General features: G+C 36.6%; 1 protein-coding gene across 1 annotated transcript in view; it reads right to left on the reverse strand.

Annotated features, from left to right (window-relative positions):
* crp (transcription factor cropped) overlaps nt 1-7,423 on the reverse strand; it is a 126,073-nt gene extending 118,650 nt beyond the window's left edge. Inside the window, exon 1 of the mRNA XM_018545523.1 lies at nt 7,224-7,423. Coding sequence (XP_018401025.1) covers nt 7,224-7,355 — 132 coding nt within the window. The 5' untranslated portion in view covers nt 7,356-7,423. The remainder of the gene's footprint in view (nt 1-7,223) is intronic.
* Between the last annotated feature and the right edge of the window lie 15,361 nt (nt 7,424-22,784).

The following is a 22,784-nucleotide window of genomic DNA, read 5'->3' on the forward strand; positions in this document are numbered from 1 at the left end:
ATTAGAGAGAAGGTTCTACTTCCGTATAATTGATTGCTGCAACGATTGCACGTACAACAGCTATGTTGCTGTATGCAATCTTGTAGAAATCTCCGGAGAGCTGCAATACCGTGCACCGTAATTGAAGTCGTGAAATGCAAAACACTTATAAAAATCATTATTCCGCGGAAACTCAAGTTACGAGATAATACATTTCTTTCTTTAGCATGAATACTCTATTAAAGCGATTTCGTTTGGATAGATAATGCAATCTCTTATGCACATTTAACATTTGATATAAAAAGAATACAATATGATCAATACAACGTAAAATATAACGTAATATGTATACCATCTGTATCGCGTAATAATATATAATTATACATTATTTATGCGATAACCGATGATGATTTTGTTCCAAGTTTTGTTATATAGTCATAGGCTGTTACGTACACAATTGCGAGACAGATGAAGTCTTGCATTGCACGACTTCAATTCTCGCACGATGTAAGATGGGTCTTACATCGCGCAGCCGTCCTTAGCCAGTGTGTGTGTGTGTGTGTGAGCGCGCGCACATCTCGTAGTAGAGTACTACGGAGATCCGGAGAGAGAAAAGGCGAGAGCCAGGCGGACAAAGCACGTGACGTCTGGGTTCCCGCCGTCCTTGCCTACTACCACGAAGATCGGCGAGACTACACCGTAAGGGAACGACGGAGAGCAGAGGAATAATATATACGTCTCACACACAGAAAGAGAGAAAGAGAGGAGCACTCGTTCGCAACCGACCGCCTGCGGTCAGAAAGAGAGACAGAATGAACGAAGAATGAAGAGGGGCAAGGGGGACGCGAGACTGGCGAGACGCGATCCAACCTCGAACGTGGCGTTGAGAGTTCATGGAAATGAATGCAGCTCATACGCCAACGATGCTTCCCGGCGTAGCCTCTCCACGAGGAGACGGTTCTTCTCAATGAGAACCGCGAGTTCTCGTCTAGTCTGGTCTCGCCAGTCGCGAGATTTCCGCTCGAGAATTTTCGGGAAAAAGGGATAAAAAGCATTTGTTCGTTGAAAATTAATAAGTTTGCGGCTTTGGCTGTCGTCATTGGTTAACTCGTTTATTATCATAAGAGAAGTAATAAAATTATATAGAGCAGAATTACTCATTTCGACGGAAACCTAGTCCCATTTTTAAGTGTCAAAAGCACGCGAGATTATATTTCTTGATATAATAGTTAATTTAAATTATATTATGTAATATATTAATATATTCAGAATTATATATATGTGCCTTTTAAAACAATGTCGAATAATTTGGCATTAAAATACACAAATACAAATAAAATCATTCGTTTAGATTACATCAATGTATTATTGGTGGAAGATCCATAGTACGATATAAACTATTTATCACGCATGAAATGTGTAGGAAAATCAAATACAGGCTAAGAGGATTGGCGGAGTCCATCGGTTCGGGCAATCGATCGAAGCCGGCCTCTCCCACACGCGGCGTGAAACGCAATTACGCGCGCAAAATGCTCTCTTTAGCTGTGGCACGGCAGCCTCGAATCGAGTTTCGTTAAAGGCACGAGAAGAGCACAGAGGCAGTTTATTTTTATTTCTGTCTGGCGAGCGCTAAATGAAAATGGGTCGAGGCGTCTGCGCTCATTTGCGCGTGCCCTCCTTTTATTTCGTTTCCAATGCGCACTGTGCCCTCATGTCTACGTGCGCACAAAAGACCTCAGAATGTCTCATGAGAAACGCACGATTATCCCATATACATATCTCGTTTTCCTAAATAAAAAATATCACTAAAGCTCGAAAATTAAAAAAAAATCAGATTATAAAGAAACAATAGTTACTTTGCTTTACTTTTCAATCCTTTGTAGGCAAACTGGGTCCCTTTTTGCCAAAATAAATTTTTGCCAAACCTCAATTTTTATTAAATAAAGATTTTAACATTTGAGTTAAATAATTATTTGGTAATGTAGCAAAGTTGAAAAATAATCGTGAATTTCTCTAGACTAAAACCAAGAGAATAGAGTAAAAAAATTTCGGCTGCACAAAAAAGATCCAGAGTGCCTACAAAGTAAGTAAAAAATGTGTGCCTACATATTTTAAATTTTGTATGTAAAGAAGAAATTCCAAAGTGAAGAAAAGTTAAGTGATATATAACTCGACGAGTAAACCAACACAAAACGATAAAATGATTCAAACGCAAGATCGTTCAGAAGAAACAAAAAGAGCAAACGATCATTCCTTAAGTTTGTTTGTGTGATCGGATTCGACGAAAGCGCGGTCACGCCTTTCTCCATTATGGGAAGTAACCAGCAACAAGAAGTTCGAAGTAATCGAGCATTCGTATTTGGAGACTGTGGGCTTGTTAATATTGCCAAAGAGAGCCGCCGCTCTTTGAGACGTCTCCCTTAGTGGGCCAGGGCTTCGCGCAAAATTCGCTGGTCCGGGTTTGGCCTTCGTAGCCATGCCAAGAAAGAAGGGACAAGATCGACGACGAAGGCAAGCGAGATGAAGATAGAGGGAGCGAAGAGTGGAAGGGGGACGAAAAAAAGACCGGGACCGAAGGGAGCGAGGGTATACGAGAGAGAAATGCGTGGGAATTGAACCATGTGGTCGGCCGACTGGCTCGCGAAATATCGCGTTGCGAAAGTACGCACACACATACAGAGGCAATACATGGTACCGGTACAGCCGAGGCAGCGCGAACGAAACCGGTGCACGTATATACCATGTTTCGAGGTCACGGAGAATTTCAGAAAGAATCACGCGCGAGATAATTAGACCGCCTTTCATCAAGTTACGTCGTTTGGTAGTAATGAGAGGACCCGCGTGTAAATAGCGCTCCGAACAAAGCTCGCAATACATTTTATTAAAATGTTTACGTACACACAATGAAGTAGACCTTATTACGTGTGCTAAAGTCAAATAAAAAGTCCATATAACGCCGATTCACATAAAATGCTAGACCATTGTACAGAATGTCCAAAAATTTACAACTGAAAATTTCATAGTATGAAAAGTTCTCGAGCAATTGGATGAAAGAGTTATTTGTAAATTCTTATTTTAAGCAGCAATTTTTGAGATGATAAAAAGATTTACGGCCAATTACAGACTATGTCTAGACAGCCACCTGTCCATAAGTCGCGCGTGTATCGTGCGATAGTATTAATACCATTAATGAGCGCGCGCATTTCAACACACTAATGTTCACAGATGGTCGTCCTAAACATAGTCTGTAATTGACTATTTTTAAACACTTGTTATCTTAAAAACTGCTGTGTGTGTGCTTAAAATACATATTTACAAATAACTTTTTTACTTTATTTTTCAAGTATCTCCCCTTTTATTGTAATATTTCGAATCACAAACATTCAATATTAAATGTATAAATTTTAAACATGCTCAACGACTGTTTAACAAAACGGTTTTCTTTAAATTTCATATTTCTGAAATACCATATAGTAAAAAAAAGCTGTATTTTTACGACACAGTCGATATGACGAATGTAAAGACGAGCATCGTACGTACGTATACGACACGTGCTCGATTACGCAGCGCGCTGCGACTTGCGATCAGCGCGAGATCAGCTGTTAGTTCACACCGCCAATTACGAGTCACGCGACTCTCGAGGTTCTTGTCCCGACTGACACACATGCGCATTGTATGCCTACCTTTAATCGTCTCACGAGGCACCGCGGCGTTGGGCGCCTCGTCTCGTCACGTCTCGCGTGGTCCACATTCCTCGCTAAATACCCGATTAACTCTTGACCCCTGCGTGACCGCGTTGTCCGAGCGCGACGTTGCGCAATTTTTAGTCGATGCTATTTTTGAACGCGCCGGCGGAATGTTATTAGCGTGGCTCATTTCCATGTCTACTCTTCTGCTTTCCAAACATCTCCTCAAGGCTTCTAAAATTCCTGTCTCGCTAGCCTTCCATTTTCAACACTGAATATCTTTAACTGAATCTCAAATTACGAATCTATTAAAATAAACTCGACTCTCTCTCTGGTAAGGAAATAAATTTTTTATAAGATCTGTTTAAATCTCTAAAGTTGAGTTAAAAGAAAAAAACAAAAGCTCTTCTTTATTTTAAAATTATTTATAATTTTAAAATGATTGAGAGAGAGAAAGAGATATCTTAATATTTTATTAAAAGAAAAATTCAAATTCATTTAAAGAAACAGCGGACAAAAAACGATTCAATAAATTTCCGCTATCCTACGAATATATATCAAAATGTTTCTCCAAGAAACGCGATTTTAGTCGGTTTAGTATTTGCGTCGTGAAATACTCGCCGTAGTCCGTTCCCACGATTGACCTTACTTCACAAAGGTGGCACAAAGCTGTAGGGAACAAGTTCGCAGGTAAAGATTTACGAGGGTCCGTTGTATTCATGCCCAACAGCGTTAACCGTACCAGTATGATATCGAATTTTATTTTTTCGTACAAACTTTATTTTATATTAACGTACATATATTCATTGTCAGAATATAATCTTATATGTAGCAAAATATTATTTACAAATTAAGACAAGATATTACTTTAAAAAAATATATAATAAGATTTGGAGAATACCGTAAACATTTCCTTCTTCTTATTCGTAATATCACTTCAAATTGAAAATCAAACATACAAGAAACATTAAAAATAAAACGTCAATATAGGTAGAACCCAAGGTAGAACCTGAACACCGATCATGTGATCGCACCGTTCGCATCAGCTGATACCTACTTGACGGTAATGACGTCAGCGTCCTAACAGCGCAAAAATTAAACGAACGCTGTCACACGACAGTGAAGCTAATAGTTACAAGTCCCGGCATAACTAGGCGAGCGATCCAAACCGATTGTACGAGGATTTAGTTTTATAGCGTGGGATCAGACACCGACTTTCACATGGTAAAATTGGCCGAAGAACCAAAGCGCGCGGTGATTCATAAAGGCCGCCGGTGGCGGCTTGCGTAACATCACGACGCGCAAACGCAAAGGGAACGATTGAGTTTTATTGACGAATTCACCTTGCCAAAAGAGAGGTAGGTCGTCGTTTCCGGTCCACGTGTCAGCCTGACCCGGCCAGACATCGTGCTCTAATGTAATAAAACTCTTCCGCCGGCCGGATGGTACCACCTTACTTGCTATTGAGGCACGGGATCCGTCTGCGTTTTTCAAATAACGGTTAGAAAGTCTTCAAATACGTACCGAGATTCCTTATTTGGCGAATGCAGAGAAAAATTCTTGTTTTTCTTTTCATTTTTCAGCACTGTATACGTGCAAAAAAAGGCGAAACATAAAATGCGTCTTATTTATGTGTTTAACGAGAGTGTCATTGCATGCCAGCGGTATTTTCGAATTGTATGACCAAACAAGAGCAATAGGTTTTTTTTATGTTCGCTAATACATATCGAAAAGGTTTTTCCTTTGAAAAAAATAAATTATAAAAATATCTTGCAAGGCAATAAATCATGCAATAACGATCAGTCAGATTTTCACGGCATTAATTTTCATTATTATCGTTACTTTTCTTGTATGGTCTTGCATAAAATCTAATACCGCCAAACAAAGATACAAATTAATCTTTAAATGCATATCATTAATTATGTCAATTGACAATTTTATATACCTATATATAAAATTCGTCATTTCATTTCTAATACCGTGTGCTTTTAATTTTTATTACTGTACAGAAACAAACAATATATATTTACAGTCAAATGCATTTAAAGATTAATGGAAACTCGGGGCTACTGCGACGAAGTAAACAATTCTATCAATTGTATCCGATAATTGGAGTCACGAATTCATCCAACGAGTATTCATATATAACATCTTGCGGGAAACAATATTCCTGACGAGTCCACTTGGAATATTGAATACGCTCAAATACTCGCACAACGTCCCAACGATCCGAAATAGTCACATATCGATTGAGCGCGTCGCTGGAGTTCTCAAGTTCGAAGTGTTCAAACGGAAAGTCAAAAAAAAAAGTAAACATCGCAAGGTGGTACTAGTATAAAGGCGTGACCCACTCTTACGATACTGGCGGTAGTATCTCGATTTTCCCTTTGTGCACGAGCGCGGCATAAAAGATATTTCGTGCACGCCACATCTTGCACATGGACGAAATGAGAATTTTCCAAGTTCGGATGCATTACGATAAAGAAAAGGAAAAAAGAAAATTATGCTTTGCGATTTGTGATGAGACACTGCTTGCACAATATAAGCAATCGTGCATTAAGATTCGAATTATCCTCATGCAATGATTTTCGACTATCTATTTGCGCGGAGCTTGGACAAAAGTTCATGTTTAATGCTTTATAACTTTCATGAGAAAATCTAAATACCTTGCGATGTTATATGAGAAAAATTAAAACATTTATCAATAATTCATCTCTTTTATATCTGATAATGTTTTCCTCTCTTATGAGACACATGCAATGATTGTGCATTCCTTCTAATGTATCCATGGAAAGACGTGAACACGAAGCGATAAATGGATGAATGAGCGTAAGAGCTTGATCGACTATTCCTCCAGCACAGAAAAAATTTATTGGAGGAAGTGTTCTTCAGTTCTTTTACAATGATTCATACCGAATGAGCAAGCGATTCAAGCTACGAGGAGTACGGCGATAATAGTAACACTTCGCATGGATACAATTCTCATTTCAACCAAAAAGGTTTATCATAATACGATGCCAGGTATGCGTCGCACATTCTTATCGGCACATCTGATTTCTTGTACAATACCAACGTACAAAAAAAAAAAAACGCATGTTCAGTACCTAAACCAGAGTCGTGGAGAATAAAAAATAAATTTTCTTTTTCATCATTAGAAAACTTTACGTAATTGAAACGTATAATACATTAAAACAGTGCGTACTTATTAAAATTGAGCTCGAGATATCTTTCGTTACATGTAATGAATATTACAATAATTAGATAATTTTATATTCGAATTTTTAATTACATACCCTTACAGAGATCTAACACTGGCCAATTTAATACTAAACAAACAATAATTAATTACTTATTTCAAATATTGAAAGCATTATTGTTCAGTGCTCCAAATAAGTAATTAATTACTGTGTACAGTACACATAATATGGCCAATTTTAGATTTCCGCAGAGGAATATTTTATGAATAAATAAAATAACAAATAACAATTACATTATACGAAATATAAATGATACACACACGACTCTGGGCTTAGGGTCGATATAAAAGCCACGACTTACCTTAGACAGCTTTTCGCCCTCGTGATGCGGCAGCAACGTCCTCAGCGATTGGAATCCGGCGTTGATACTCTGCATACGACGTCGCTCGTTGCTGTTGGCGATTTCTCGCCGCATTCGTTTCTCCTGCTCCATGTGGCTGCGCGACGCAACACGGCCAACGTTGCTGATACCGTTTCCGTTGCTCAACGCAGCGGTCTGAGTAGCAACCCGCCGACCAGTCCCGACGTTACCTTTTGATTGCGGCGGTTGTTGCCGCTGCTGCGGTTGCCGTTCTTGAGTATCAGCGACTTCGGCGACCGTCACACTCGTGGTCACCGAGCCGTCGTCCACCGTCTCGACGCTCCTGCAGACAGATCAATTATTAAACATTACACATATTTTTTTTACATCATTTGAAGTTGACATTTTATCTTAATCAATAAATTCTACAATTGTGAAGTCTTATCAGCAAATGCTGATACGACTTACCGAACGTACAATGCTAATGTTTAATATTTAAGATTATTTTATTTTAATCGTCGTATAATTATTTTGCATAATTAAATTTTCGTAGATAGACTTCATTATTCGAGTTTCCCAGGCTTCGCGTTAATTACACGACGAAATACAATACTCACGCTTGAGTCTTTCAATACTAAATGGCTACGCTCCTTGAACTCTTGAATCTTTATATATATTTATATCTACGTCAATTTATTTTAATTACCTCGCATGCAGACAGCTGCGCGTATCATCGTTATTAAAAAAAAAAAAAGACATTTCCGTTGGGCGATAAATGCCCATGGTCAAAGTATTCCACAGTACTATCAACAAGATAGAAGTCCGCCGAATCAAAGCGAACATCGGGAGAGAAAGAGAGACGAAGAGGACACCAAACACGCGCACGCACATTTAACACGCGTAACGCGTGGCCTTTCGTCGAATTTTCGACCACGATTGAGATCGAACGTGGGACACACACTCATCTTATCTCGTCTCGTAACGCGAGAGCTTTTAAGAAAATTGAAAGCAAGAAGATGTTTTTTCTCGTCTGTGCCTCTTTCTTTTTGCTTCAGCGCGGCGGACGACCGGACGGAACTTGTGGACGGTTGAATTCGCGGTCAATGAAGCGAGACGTCGTTGACGCTTCTCGACGGCGGCTTCAAAGGCTTCCTCGCACGTTTCCGACCGCTCGCACGTCCGCAAAATACTCTGCGCCAGTCGCATAGATCTGTGATTTGATAGATCACTTACATTTACTAATGTCATTTTTTTTCATACCTCCAGCTCGATTTAATGCCGATTTGTCAATTACATTGATAGTAAAAATTAATAAAATGTATGAAATTACGACGTAATGTACCTACTGATTATGTATGTTATATTTATAGGTTTTAATTTATGATATTATTCTATAATTCAGTTAGAGAAGATTGCGATTTAAAACTGCAAACTTAATTCGGCGTACAATTTGCAATAGAATATAGTATATAATAAATTCACACCGGATTATTTAAGCACTAAAAATCCAACTTGACTGTTTAGAGTTTTATTTTCTATTTGTTCCGTATTCACATTACAATCTTACTTTGTTTGACACGTGTTATATTTTATTTTATTTTAAAACTGTCGAGCTCTAGTAAATATTTTATGACTTATCTAATTTCCGCGTGTGTCTATAGCACGCCATGCGTAACGTACTTTACATGAATCGTCACGCAAATAATACAAGAATAACGTACGTATATATTATCACGAATCTCGCGCATGGATTTCATCATAAAGGTCAGCTGTGAGCACGCATATGAAACGTCACGTAAGCATAAATTTTAGTTAAATACATAGCAAGCATAAAATATTTGTTAGTTGTAAACATCTAAAAATTTCATTCATATTTACTTGTACTCAAAATAATCATGATTAAAGATAAAACTAAACGGATGGCTCGCAGTGTTTAACAATGTAATATTTCAGAGTTTAAAGACAAAAATTATTTGCAAGATATAAAAGAATTACGACAGATTTTACTTTTTTTTAACCAAATATGATAAATAACTTCGTTAAATTTATTATAATTCTTCGAATATAATGTCTCTTGTTTTATCTACTAACATTTGTGCTCTAATGTATCAATAATTCATTTAAATTATTATTCATTAAATCATTTTAATTTAATATTTATATAACTAAAATATAAAAAAGAATAGCAGCAAACTTGATTATTGAAATATCTGCAAGAGAAATGTCGTTAAATTTATTAAACCCTGCATCTTTTAATATACAAGATCATTTTTGTATTAAAATTAATAAGAGGAATTCATTCCTTAAATCCATCAAAGTTATATAAGTGTCGTTATGTGTGATTACATGCTGTAGTCTTCTACTCCGGGGAACTTATAAATAAGTTAGCGAAGTCCTTAATAATGCAGTACTCATTCCGTAACATTGTAGACTAACTTATAGGTAAAGTCGGTAAATGAGGAAACAACAAACAGCTGGGAAAATTATACGTTAACGAGCAGTAGTAAGAAAAGCAATGAGAAAGAGAGCTAAAGAGGAGAAAGATCGAGATGGCGGCTATAGCGCCGCGAGGATGACTCAGCAAGGGAAGACCGTGACCTTGCTCCTTGCGCCGAAACGCCACGTGTCGATAATACGAACGAATGTAAAGGCTATTCGCAAAACATAACCACGCAATCATTTTTATTTATAGAACACTCTTTCATGATTTTCTTGTAATGCTTCCACCTTAAAAAAAAAAAAGAACGTAACTTATTAAATTGTATTGTGTTAGTTGTAAATTAAATTCAGATTAGTTCGGGTTGTAAAACAGATTAATTTAAACCGTAAAATAATTCAGATCATAGATCAGACCGTATAAAAACATAATATACCTAATAAATGTTTCAAAAAGTAATATATTGTCGACGTGAATGTAAAAGATTTAAGAGATATACTGTTGATGAGTTTTCGTGTAATATAAAAACGCTTATTGTTCATAAAACGTATTACCAAATAGCCAATAACAATACGTAAAAATAGCAAGAGCGTCTTTAAATGTCACGATACTTTATTGACCGCTTGTCACTTGTCCAGTAATTTTCTTTGGTTGAAATATTAACAGTTACTCATTCGAAGATGTCACTCAAATACCACGAAACTACGACCACACGCACGAAGGTGTATAATCGTACATCATCCCGCGATGTAATGACGCTTTCAAATCACGATCATCCGTCAAAAACTTTACAATAGCTAAAGTGTGTTATAACGTAGCATTATTCCGCAGTTTAACTCTCGTCCAATATTAACTGTTGCTATAACTTCAAAGAAAAAAAAAGACAATTTCTCTATCATGATGCTAAATATATCTCCATCAATTGTGAATTAAAGCGATACGGAACATCAATAACGTGACATTTCATAGCTGATGAAGTCACTCGTTCGTGTTCGTTATATATTAATTTCGACATTGTATCGTTATCGTCATCAATATTTTAGTCACAATTATCATCACACAATAGCCATAAGAGCCAATACGATCAATTTAATATAACAATAAATCATTATTCCATTACGTTTAAAACGTACTGCCACTTTCGAAGGGAAGCGTCTTTTCTCGCGATAGACACAGCTGAATTGTTCTGAGTAACACACGAGGGATTGAATCAGGCCGCGGCATTCATCAGCGATCATTCATAACGGCACGTGGAGGTCCACGGAACCAGAAATCCACGTGGCGTACTCTCTCATCGAGTGGTTATATTAGATCAGCTGGTACGCCGGCGGCTTGCTGGCTGGATGGTTGGCTGTCGTGACGTCAGCTCGTTCGTTCGCCGGATACCCGCAGAGCGCTCGCTCGGTCAGATCAGTTGCGGCGAAGTAGGTCGACGAAGTGGATAGAGCTACCTTCCTTTTCACCCTGAAATCCTGCCACCCATACGAGGGAGAAACGTGCGAGCTAAAGATAACCCTACGTCACCTATTCTTCGTATCTCAGTTCGGTTCGGTTATCTCCTGAATCGTGTGTCTCTTACACATCTTCAGAGAAAGAGTTCACAGTTATCTTTTATACACATTTCTTATCCTCTTATACGTCTCATTGCTTAGTAAATTCAATTTTTTCTAAAGTATTCTTTAGATTATTATGATTTTTATATTGTACCTAAGCATAATTTTCTTGTGATATTTAAATTTCTACACGTAAAATTTCTTATCCATATAAATTTTCTCTCTCCCATTACTAATTCTTAAATATAATGTTCTCACTTTTTGTACTGCTTATTATATCAATCAGCTGATACATTGTAATTGATGAACCAATTATAGGAATTTACCGTTAGTCTTTGTCTTTATTTTCTCATTTTCTGATATTGATAAAATTCAAGTACAACTGTGAATACTACAGCTGTGATTTAAGTTGCTTATGCCACAATCCTAATCAGCAGTCGAACCCAAGAGATAAGTTCTTACAAGGTTACATGATACTCAGGCTACATATGCCGCCGAATTATCTTCGATAACAAAAAAATTTTTTTTAAACAGTATATTCAAAAGAGATATACGAAGCTTGGTATAATATTGAGCAGAGTAATTTTTGATAAACGGAAAAGAATATTTCAATCAACGAAGTAAATCCCGAATAGTTTTTTGTATGATATTTTAATATATATTAAATTAACTTTCTTTTCTCGTATATTCTAAAATTTTTGTGAGCAGTAAAAACTCTTACACTAAAAAATAATAAATTTTAATACATATTTGTTGGAATAGTTTCTTGATACAATTATTAATTTGATATATACAATATAATCATTTTTTATTAAGTAAATATGTATTTATTTTTGTTGTTGGTTTACTCAGTACTATTTAAATAATTATGTATTGAATAAATGTCTTTCAGTGTAAGAATTGGTTAAAAACTTTTTAACGTAGCACCAAAATAAAAGCCGCATTGTTATCGTCATATATTTATCAAGTAGGCGCCAGGAATTATTTGCCAACAAATAATTATAGTTTAGAGAACTAATCGCGCAACCATTTGCTGATTGCGCGATTAGTTCCAATTATAAACTCGTACGTCGACGTTGCCCAACGGGAACGATAAAAAACGGCAGGCAAAGTAGAGAGAAAAATGAGAAGGACAACGAGGTATCGGTGCACCGGCGCGGCGGGCGGTGCTCGGAGCTTCTGCCCAAGTGCACGTGTACCCTTGGATTTTCACCGATAGGCGGAAAAATCGTGTTGGAAGCGCTTTCGTGAGACGCGACGTGGACAACGGCATGCGCGCATTCTGGCGCACGCGCTCGTTAGTATTGGTGTGTGCGTGTGTATGTGTTACGACATGCGACTGTGTGTATCCGTCCGCGGCAAACTCTCAGTCGACTCGCTCGCGTGAGTCACCAACAGCTGATGGCTGGCGCCACTCAGCTGGCTGTTAGCGGTGCCTTCGCACGAGCGTCGCTATCTCTCTGCGGCCGTCTATCAGCTGCGACTGACTAGGAAACATAACCAGATAGTAAAGAACGTGAAAAAGTACCAATCCGCGATACGTTTCAGATTCAACGCGATTCCGAATCTTAGAATCTTCTCCGGATTGAACGTTGATTATTATTCACTGACATTTTCGAAACCAACTCGCTATAGAGACAGCTTTATTATATACAAATCTATTGTCCCTTGGATGTTTATGAACATTAACGTTATGCTGATGCTATTTATGCTGATGTTAGTCACCAAATAATATGCCGAAATACGATAATCGCGCGTTCGAGTTATCGCGGGTTGCAAGGATCACTCGACTGCAAAACGTATAATATATGCAAACGTGGCGGCATAATATATGCATACTGAAAAATCCAATGACGCATCACACATAACTTGAGAAAAACTAAATAATTAACTCTGTGAATTAGAAGGGGAAGAAGGTGCATACCGTAACAGTGACACACGCAAGTATTGCAGAATAAATAGACGACCTTCCATTTGCATATTCTACAAGAACGATTCTAAGAACATTGCATAACGCGACTTGACTGCATTTTACGATTTCTCCTTTTTTTCCTTATAATGGCTATAAAAATAACCATCGGCTGGCGTCAGTCAGTCAGCTGCCTGTTACTAACGCTTCTGCACGATATCTGCGGCCGTCTATCAGCTGCGAATGACTAACGGGAGGACGCTGCGAAAGCAGATGATAAAGATGCCGAACGGATTGCTCATGAACAGTAAAACGACCTTGTGATAGTTTCATTTATAAAGTTCCATTAAGACTTTCACGAGAATTTAGATTTCGAGCTCGTTTTACATGCAATTGCGCTCACCATTAGCATGCTTAACATTGCACCTACTGAAAACCGATATTCTACATTCCTCAGGCTCTCATTTCTACCGCAGAAACTTAATCTCTTATTTTAATTTATTCTTTATTTTTTCTTAAATCTTTAAAATAGAAAAAGATAAAAAGTAAGCAAAATCAAGATTAAAATTCATTTATATTGGAAAAATATTGAGAAAAATGTTTTCAACAAGACGTACAAAACAAAACGAATTCTGATCGAATCAGATTTCTAGTTATTGTATTGCAATTGAACTTCTGATTATCTTGACTAGAACGTTTAATAGATTTAACTGTAAGTGTATAATTTATACCTTTCACAGATTGAATTTATCAGAATTTCAATTAATGCAACAAGACTATTTTCCAATGTGGAAATAGACACTATAGTCGTACAATTTTTATATTTAGTTTATTTAAATACAGACGGCATAGATATCCATTTTGAAAAATTGTAATAATTAAGTAAAATATTAAATATTACATTAAAATTTAATTTGTTTAAAAAGTTTTGTATTTTAACTTACCCACGACGTTATTTAAAAAATTTCATTTAAGAAATAATTAAATAATATAGAAGAAAGATACACGAGAAATGATTCCGACGCTTTTGTGCTGGCTTATTCTCTGACCTACCCAAAGCAGGCAAAAGATCGGAAAAGATCTGTCTTGCTACGTAGTAAAAATTCCAACGGATCACCTTATGTAGAGGATCAAGGCCACGCTCGCACAGCTGAAGCACACGCGTCGGTTCCCAATTGGTCGATGTGTGTGGATTTAGGGTCTCGACACCCTCTATACCCATCCGCCCTAACAGTTATTCCCGAAACTCGTTTCTAACAGCCTATCGGCAAGTTTTCCCTTCTCCCTCAAATTCTACAATGTCGTGTCGACGATCAACTCCTTGTTTGTATAAGTTGCTTGTCGAATTCTCTCTCCTATCTCGAGAGGCATGCGGTCGAAAAAAGATCGTTATATCTCACAGCTACGCCCTCCCTATCTTATCTTACGCATTTTTTCGAAAGATATTAGAATCGCGTTAAAAAATGTTGAGCTTTGCTTGTATTGTATTACAAGATCAATTGTGTACACTATGTTATTAGTATTACGTAAAACTTTATAGTCCGAGTAAATTATTTTTAAAATACGTCATCACTTGATAAAATAGATGAAAATAAATAAACCAGGCAAAAATATGATAGAATCCGCAGAATTTACTTTTATTCTTATCTAAGAGAATAAAATCTTCTGTATTAGCTTGAAGAAAAAAAAAATCGAGCGGGAAAGTACAGAAAAGACTGCCTACGACACATCTGGAAGGGACTCTACTGTAAACGGAACTGTCGTCGGCAGATGTTAACAGAATTAGGACCAGAAATAGGCAACAATAGGTTTCTTTCTTGCTCTCTATATTTCAACAACCGTACATCATCTTGCTGAATAAAAATATTATATCTTTGGATAATATTAAAACTTAAATTTTTTTTAATCTCTCTAAGAGACAGAAAAATACGATTAGGAATCCAAAAGCGAAAACCAGAATAAAAAAATTACAATAAGATAAAACGAAGGATACATTACTAATATTTGATTTGCAACTTCAAACATTTAATCCTGATTTGTTCGAATTTATTAGGTCCAACAACATAATTAATTTTCTTATGTTATTTAAAAACTTTTTTTCTCTGGTGTACCATGACACCGTCTACTAATAATAAAATATTTTATCTATGATAATTTGTTTATCTTTTACATATTTTTAATTTTATTGACTCAAATAGTATAATCATATAATAAATTTGAATAATTTGAAGATTAGCAAAGTTGACAGAACGGAATGATAAAAACACGAAATAAACTATATAAGATTTCAGTCACGTCACGCAATTATGAAGCAATTAAAAATAAACAGTTCAAGAAGAAGCCAAAGGATGCGTTCTCAGAAAACACAAACGTTTAATCTTCGAGATGTATCTGATCGCACGACTAATAACAATCAGCCGACGTTATTGTTGGCTCGACGTCGCGTCACACGATTTTAGGACGCCCGTTGCATCGAGCTTCCGAGGCGCGTATCAAGTTACACGCACATGAGGACAAAGTAAGAGAAGAGATGCACGCATGTCGACGAGTGCGAGCGCGCGTACGCAGATGTCTTTGGCAGTGACGACGGTGCGCCTAGCTCTCGACGTTGCGGCACGCGGGATGAAATGAAGAACGAGAATGGGTATGAGATTGGGAACGGCCGAGGCATATATATTTAGCAGTGTGACGTAAGACACAGCCCAACGGGCGCCACTTCTCTATATGCCTTTTCTCTCCCTCTCTCGCCTCATCCTACCACTTTTCGTCTTCCTCTTCACCTCCATTTGAATTTATTCTTCTCGCATCGGATCATCGGTGGGACACATCCTGTTAGGATACTTATCGTCTTTTTTGTCTCTAAATATTTCTCTTTATTTTCTAATCACGTGATATTTCAACTTTTTTTATTAATTACATCAGTTTGGGCAATTTACTTATCTTTATAATTTCGATTCGACTAAATTGTATTTTTTTTTGACATAAGAATTATGTATAAAAAAATTTATGATAGCTAAACAATACATACAATTTTGTATTTAATAAATAACAAATAATATAAATAATAATTCTAGGGTTTATGAAATTATGCAAAAATTAAATTAAATTTTTTAATTAACATAAAAAATTTCCCGAAATATGATTTATTGTCGATATAAAAATCATTGTTTTCGCTCAAGGAATGCTCTCACTTGTCACCTAGTTAATTTCAGCTGTTCTCATAACAATCAGAAACTTCCGACAATTCATATTCGACGACACACGCACGTATGTAAATACGTCATACTGTTAATCACTTGGGAGAGAGCACCTGCGAGAAAAACAATGATAATTTATATAGATGACGATTGGAATGCGTGCGCTCCCGTGCGTAAAATGACGTGAGTCAACCAGCTGTCGGGATACGAAACAAGGCAGCGAACCGAGGCGCGGATGACAGCCAGTAGTTTGCGTACTGCGTCAGATCGAAAGAACGCAGCGCGTTCTTTATATGCTTATTCTCTGACGTATGATACGAACGTTGCATCCACCCGCGCGTCAACAATCATCGAAAAGAAAACGCCCATTATCGCGAATGTTATGACCAGGTCATGTCATACTTGTGACTTTATAGTGCACCGCAAATACTCTTACAAGCCGATTCCAGTTACACACTTATCGATCGTAATCGATCTCATGGTATTGATGCGGGATGTTCAGAAAAGAAAACAAATAAAACTTTTTATACGTTTTACTCTTTTAAGAATGTTTCATGAGACAACGATAATGAACGTTGTTAAGTCAGATCAAAAAGTTCCTTTTGATATAATAATATAATTAATATGTTTTATTTCTTCTTCAAATTTCTATTGAAAAATTTAAATGTATCAAAATCGATACTTATTTCGAGTATCAAAAAGCTCAAATTATACAATATTTAATGAATTAATTTTGTAAAGTTAGATTAAATTTTAAGTTTCACGAACTAGATTTTGTCGAAATATCTTTTCTGTAAGTATTTAGAAGAATATTTTTTTCTATACACGCATTTTTTTTAATACCGTTATGCATATTTCAAAGCGAAAAAAGCAGCAGGTATTTCCTTGACAAACATTTCGTTTTCAATGTAATTTTGAAAGGTTCCAGGTAGTAATCCGTTGAAAAGAATGTCTTTTTGCTAGGTATGATGAAAAAAGACAAAAATGATAAATTGTACATTTTCTAACGATAAATTGTACATTTTCTAACCAATTTGCCTAACGCTTCACAGTTTTCAAGGTCGCTTCCGTAAGATAGATTTTAACAAAATCGCTTTTACTTTTCGGTTTAAATATAATAATCGACTCTATATCGGACCAGACTACAAACTGAGCTAGACCTACTACAAGTTATAGCTCACACATACATGAATATAATATCCTTAGAATAAAATCAACGGCGACGAAGAGAAGCGTCGCATGAATACTTAAAGAAAGATGAAAAAAGGGCGTGAGACGGAGGCATTATTCTCGCGTCTGAGATCGGTTCCTTCGCTTTTATACGTATATATATATGACACCTCTACAAGCATATATTTGTGTAAGTGACGTTTGCGGTGCACGACGGATATGTGGAGCATAAGAGGTCAACAGAGAAACCATTGTTGTCTGCCGTCAGATAGCAGAACTGAAAGGAGTTTCGAGATCGTCTCCGTGGTTCAGTCGTTTATTCTCTATATGAGGAACAAAGTTACACATTATAGAAATTAGATTGACGTTTGCGTGTACAAATGCATCGAATGTTCAGTCTGCGTGAGACCATGTGATAAGATATCTAGTACATTCTCTGAGATACTAGAATTGTGTTTATATTTAACTTGATGGGAAAACCAGAGAGAGAATGTTGTATCCTTCATAAAAGAAGATAAAATAAGAAGAGAAACTTTTCCGTAACAATTATTAATTGATTTGCTTTATGCAAATTAATATAAATTAATATATGTAAAGCGTAACAGTGTCGATTTCCGTTAAAGAATATAATCACGATCTTATACAAAAAAAAGTCGGAGTGCACGAGATGTATAAATTCTTATCGCTACCAATTTAAAATTTCAAGAAAATGGTAGCAAACATAAATTCATATTGTCTGCTGCGCATCACTTCAAAATTTCATGAAAATGCATCAGATATTTTCAGTCGGGTAGCAGCTGGTACTGTTACTTCCAGTTGTGGAATTACACCTATAGATATTCAACACCACATTTCTACGCAAAATTCATACGTGCCGTGTATTCTGTCATTCGCATTTACAGCCAAAAGTTTCTGCATTTTACGAGAAGGACGAAAGATAAACAAGGCAGCATATTTCACCATTTAACAAGAAGAACGTATTCGTAACTGCATCCGCGGCAATTGTTCCGGCTGCGATAATGGTTCGTGTCGCAGCTTATCCTAGACGTGGAATCAGGGGCCTCATTCATGCTCCCTATCTCGCACACCCACCCGTTCCGAGCGCAGAGAGAAAGAGAGGGGTAACGTAAACATAAGCGTGACCATAAAAAGGAGACGAGAGTATACCGGCTCGTCGACGATCATCCGGTTCGTAGACGGTCACGAAGCGACTAGCAGGACTAGCTGCTGGTTAACCTCGAAAGCCGCCGACCTAGTGACGGATGATCGCGCGTCGCTTATGCGTACATTTACACCGGAAAAATTGCGTAGTCTTCGTTGAGCTAGGTCGCGCACGTCGTTCCCCATCGCCTAGCAGTGCCTATCTACGGATTATCGAGCTTGCTGTGCAAATAAATTGCAGTCGCGTGAACATTGCGTAAGGCATGCATTTATATACACGTTGGAAAATGTATTACGCAGCGCAATATCGTTACTAATATCTTTCGCAAATAAAGATAATAATTATATTAATAACAATACCGCGTTACGTAAGACTTTTTTTTTTCAACCAGTAAACTATTATGGGACAGGGCCACTCGTGCGTGTTACATCGTTGAAGCCACGTCAGAGAATTTTATATTAATTTGTTGTTAAACAGTTTTATTATATTACGAGATTAAGCGTCCTTGTAAAACGTGAAACACTGTGAAATATATTGTAATTCACTTGCACGCTGTGTTATATAACCTACATAGCAAAAATGTAGACACACATCGATTTATTATTATTATTATTAATTAACTTTTTTATGAATACATGAATATCTATATCGAATTTTAAACAGTAAAAATTTTTATATTTCCGTGCGAATTTTGTTATGGCGCCCTCAGTAAGCCTATCTTTCGAACAACAAAGTATATAGCTTTGCATAAATTTTATCTCGTTTTATCTTTTATATTTTTAATGGGAATATTGTGAAACACAGTAACGGAAAGATGAAAAATTATGCATCAACACAATATTATATCCTATAGCTTTCTCAATAATTCTTCATAGAACTCAGATTGCAGATTGCAACTTCACTCGTGTGCTACATTATGAAATCGTGTCCTAGCTAGTTCCTAAAATAAAGGTCTCCCCGTATTGTCTATTTACATCTGTCGCACGGTAGAGCTTCGTGAACTGAACAAGACAACTAGATATCGAACTATCTTTATCGATTAATAACTAGCGATACAAATATAATGAAATATTACTACAGGTCACGTCGGAAGACACGCAATTATCGGCAATTTGCCTGAATTCTAAAAATAAAATCCACCTCTGTGTCTATATTGAAGTGTCTACTCATATATCTATTCTTAAAGCGAGAAACGAAAGTAGGTGCGTTTTCTATTAATTAAGTCGTATTGCAGATTATAGCGTACAACGCTAGTAAAGTATCCTCCATCACAAGCACACGTACGTGAGCTTTATTGCAAAGTCATGTTCGAGGTAGATACAGGCAAATAAAGACCCGTTTTGTCTACTTATGTCTATCACGGCGGGACTTCTATCTATTACGGACATTATACCGCAAGCAACCGACCTATCATCCACATTGTATTTGCATGAAACGATAAAAACACAAAATCCCGGAGCTACAGATCTCGCGCTTATCGCGGCAAACGGATGGAACGGACGGTTACGAATGTTCAACCTGATTAAAACCGCCGCGCCGGCAGGAAGTCACGGCGGATAACGAGATTAGGAAAAAAATTATGCAGTTGCGACAGGTGTTAAGCTCATTCCTAGACGAAGCCGTTCAAATGTCTACATTTCACAGTGGAATGACGTGACACGGCGTCGCGACGTTTCCTTGGCGTGCACCGAACTTTGCGGTATCGCATTACGTTTCCGTCCGACATAAAAATTGCAATTAAATCGCAATGCGTAAAATTCACTTTCAATAGATACAGAATATTTATGTACAGTAAGGCTCAAGATTTTTGTATTCACGAGCTCAGTACTCCTATTTTGTAATTCTTAATGTCGGTGTATTATTGTTGCACAGCTTTTTTACCATGTATATAATACCTACACTATGAGAAAAATGCATTAAACTTTAATAAATATTTGTTTGAATAGTAGTACTAGCTAAATTTGTTTGATAAATGTAAATATATATATATACGTGATATTTTCAATGTATTATTATGTATATCCACTATTGTGAATGTTAACCGCCACAATAAAATTATTATTATATTTATTTGGTGTAAGAACTATTAATATAATTTAACTTCCGTTTCTTTACTTACAAGTAAATGTTTGTTTACGTACGTAAATGTTAAATTAATATTATTTAAACAAATACTTATTAAAACTTGTACATTTTTTCTCAGTGTACGCAACGATACTATCATTAAAAGTTACAGAATAAAAGTACTGCTCTTTCTATATAATAATTTAATTTCTTATTTAAAATGAATTTATTTCTACATGCAGAGGTTTTTAGAACATGATAGATGTTAATTCGTCGAGACGTTTTCTCAGGGACGCGTTTCACGAACTGCGCCACACCACGGAACGAACGTTACATGACATGAACCTCGAGTGCACGCGCACCCAAATGCACAGGTTAGCCCGGCACGAGTGGGTGCACCGTGCAAGATATGTATATAACTCACTCGTTGCATCTCGCTCCGTCGCGTTCTCCCTCGCCCGCGTCACTCCTCGAGTGCATCATGCGCTCGCGACGTATATATGTGCATTCGCGCGCGTATATACTTAAAAAGCAATGTACGCGCGTTGATATGGTGGTGCTACGTTGACCGTGGTCAGGATTGGCTCGACCCATTTGTTAAGCCGGGAGCTTACGAATGAACGCGGAAAGTGCATCGAAGTGAGATGAAGCCGTTTTCTCCCCCCGTCTTTCAACACAGAAAAACAAACTGCGTGTAAAAAAATGGCGCGTTGCATACGACGCAACGTGCGTCTCATAGTATCTCAAGTATTTGAACGTTTAGCGAAAAACGATTACCGTTTAGCACTGTTTATCTCGGCATAGCTGTCTCGCACTGATAAACATTATCCAGACGTCGTTATGTCAATGATCTTTATCTGACTGGTAGGTATGTGCTTACGTGCCGCAAAGCATGCATAAAGCATGCATATTAATTAGGAATTGTATTGTGCAACTACATGTCGCACTATGTGTTATCATGGCATTAAAAGGACGTCAGAAGAATTAGAAATTATAATCATGACATTATATCAACTATTGGAACAGCGAACATTATTATTAAAATATCGAATGTAAAATCATATGTCTGAATAACAACTATTTGTAAGCAAGTATAAAACAGAGATTACACATTTTATTGTTAACCAATAATTAAATGGTCACTCCCTAAGAAATGTTTGGTATGAATAAAACCATTTATTTTATATTGATAAACGACTTACGAAAGCGTTTCTTATCTTTTAATTCAAAAATTGTGCTGTTCTAATCAAACTTTTTAAAACTTTGGTTAGAATAATCAAATTTTAATTACAATAAAATTATTTAATTAAAAAGAAAGTCTGTAAGTTATGTATCAAAATAAATCATTGCTTATTCCAAACATTTCTCTCACACATAGTTACTTAAAAAACTTTCATAAAGAAAAATATCCGGCTGAAAATAGGCGAACCAAAAAATTCTGATAATGACTCGGAATTTCGGTTACCTCAACTAGGATTTTAATAAAAACAAGAAAATTTCAATTTGTCCATTTTCAACTAGAATTCCAATTAATCCAACTGAACATTTTTTTCTCAGTGTTGTTTTGGAAAATAAAAATAAAAAGTATCACCTAAAAATCTTGAAATTCATTATTTTTACGTTCCTCTATCGTGCTAGGATATAAAATAACATAAACTTAACTATTTCACACTGTTGAAAAATAATATTGTATAATTATAAAAAGAAAATGTGCTTAGAATGTATTTACCTGTAAGTTAAAAGTTAAAATTAGAATACGAAAAGTCACGTTTAATACTCAATTAAAAACTGCACTCGTCCATTACGAGTTTACAGGAACTAACAGATGTATCTGACATGTGAAATGTGTAATTTGCGTTTCTAAGCTATTCCTAGCAAAGCTATAAATGAATAAATATGTGTATACAGAGACGAGGTGCTCGCGTCGAAATAAATTACTTTACGTCGAGGGCAAATTTATCAGTAATGCAAGAACCATCCCGATTACGTAATGATAGTCTGTTTAATGGGCTGATATCGTATTTGTCGCGATTAAACGGATAAGCACATATCTGGTGTGATTTCGTGCG

This window comes from Cyphomyrmex costatus, unplaced genomic scaffold, assembly GCF_001594065.2.
Source record: "Cyphomyrmex costatus isolate MS0001 unplaced genomic scaffold, Ccosl1.0 scaffold5, whole genome shotgun sequence".
NCBI lineage: Eukaryota > Metazoa > Arthropoda > Insecta > Hymenoptera > Formicidae > Cyphomyrmex > Cyphomyrmex costatus.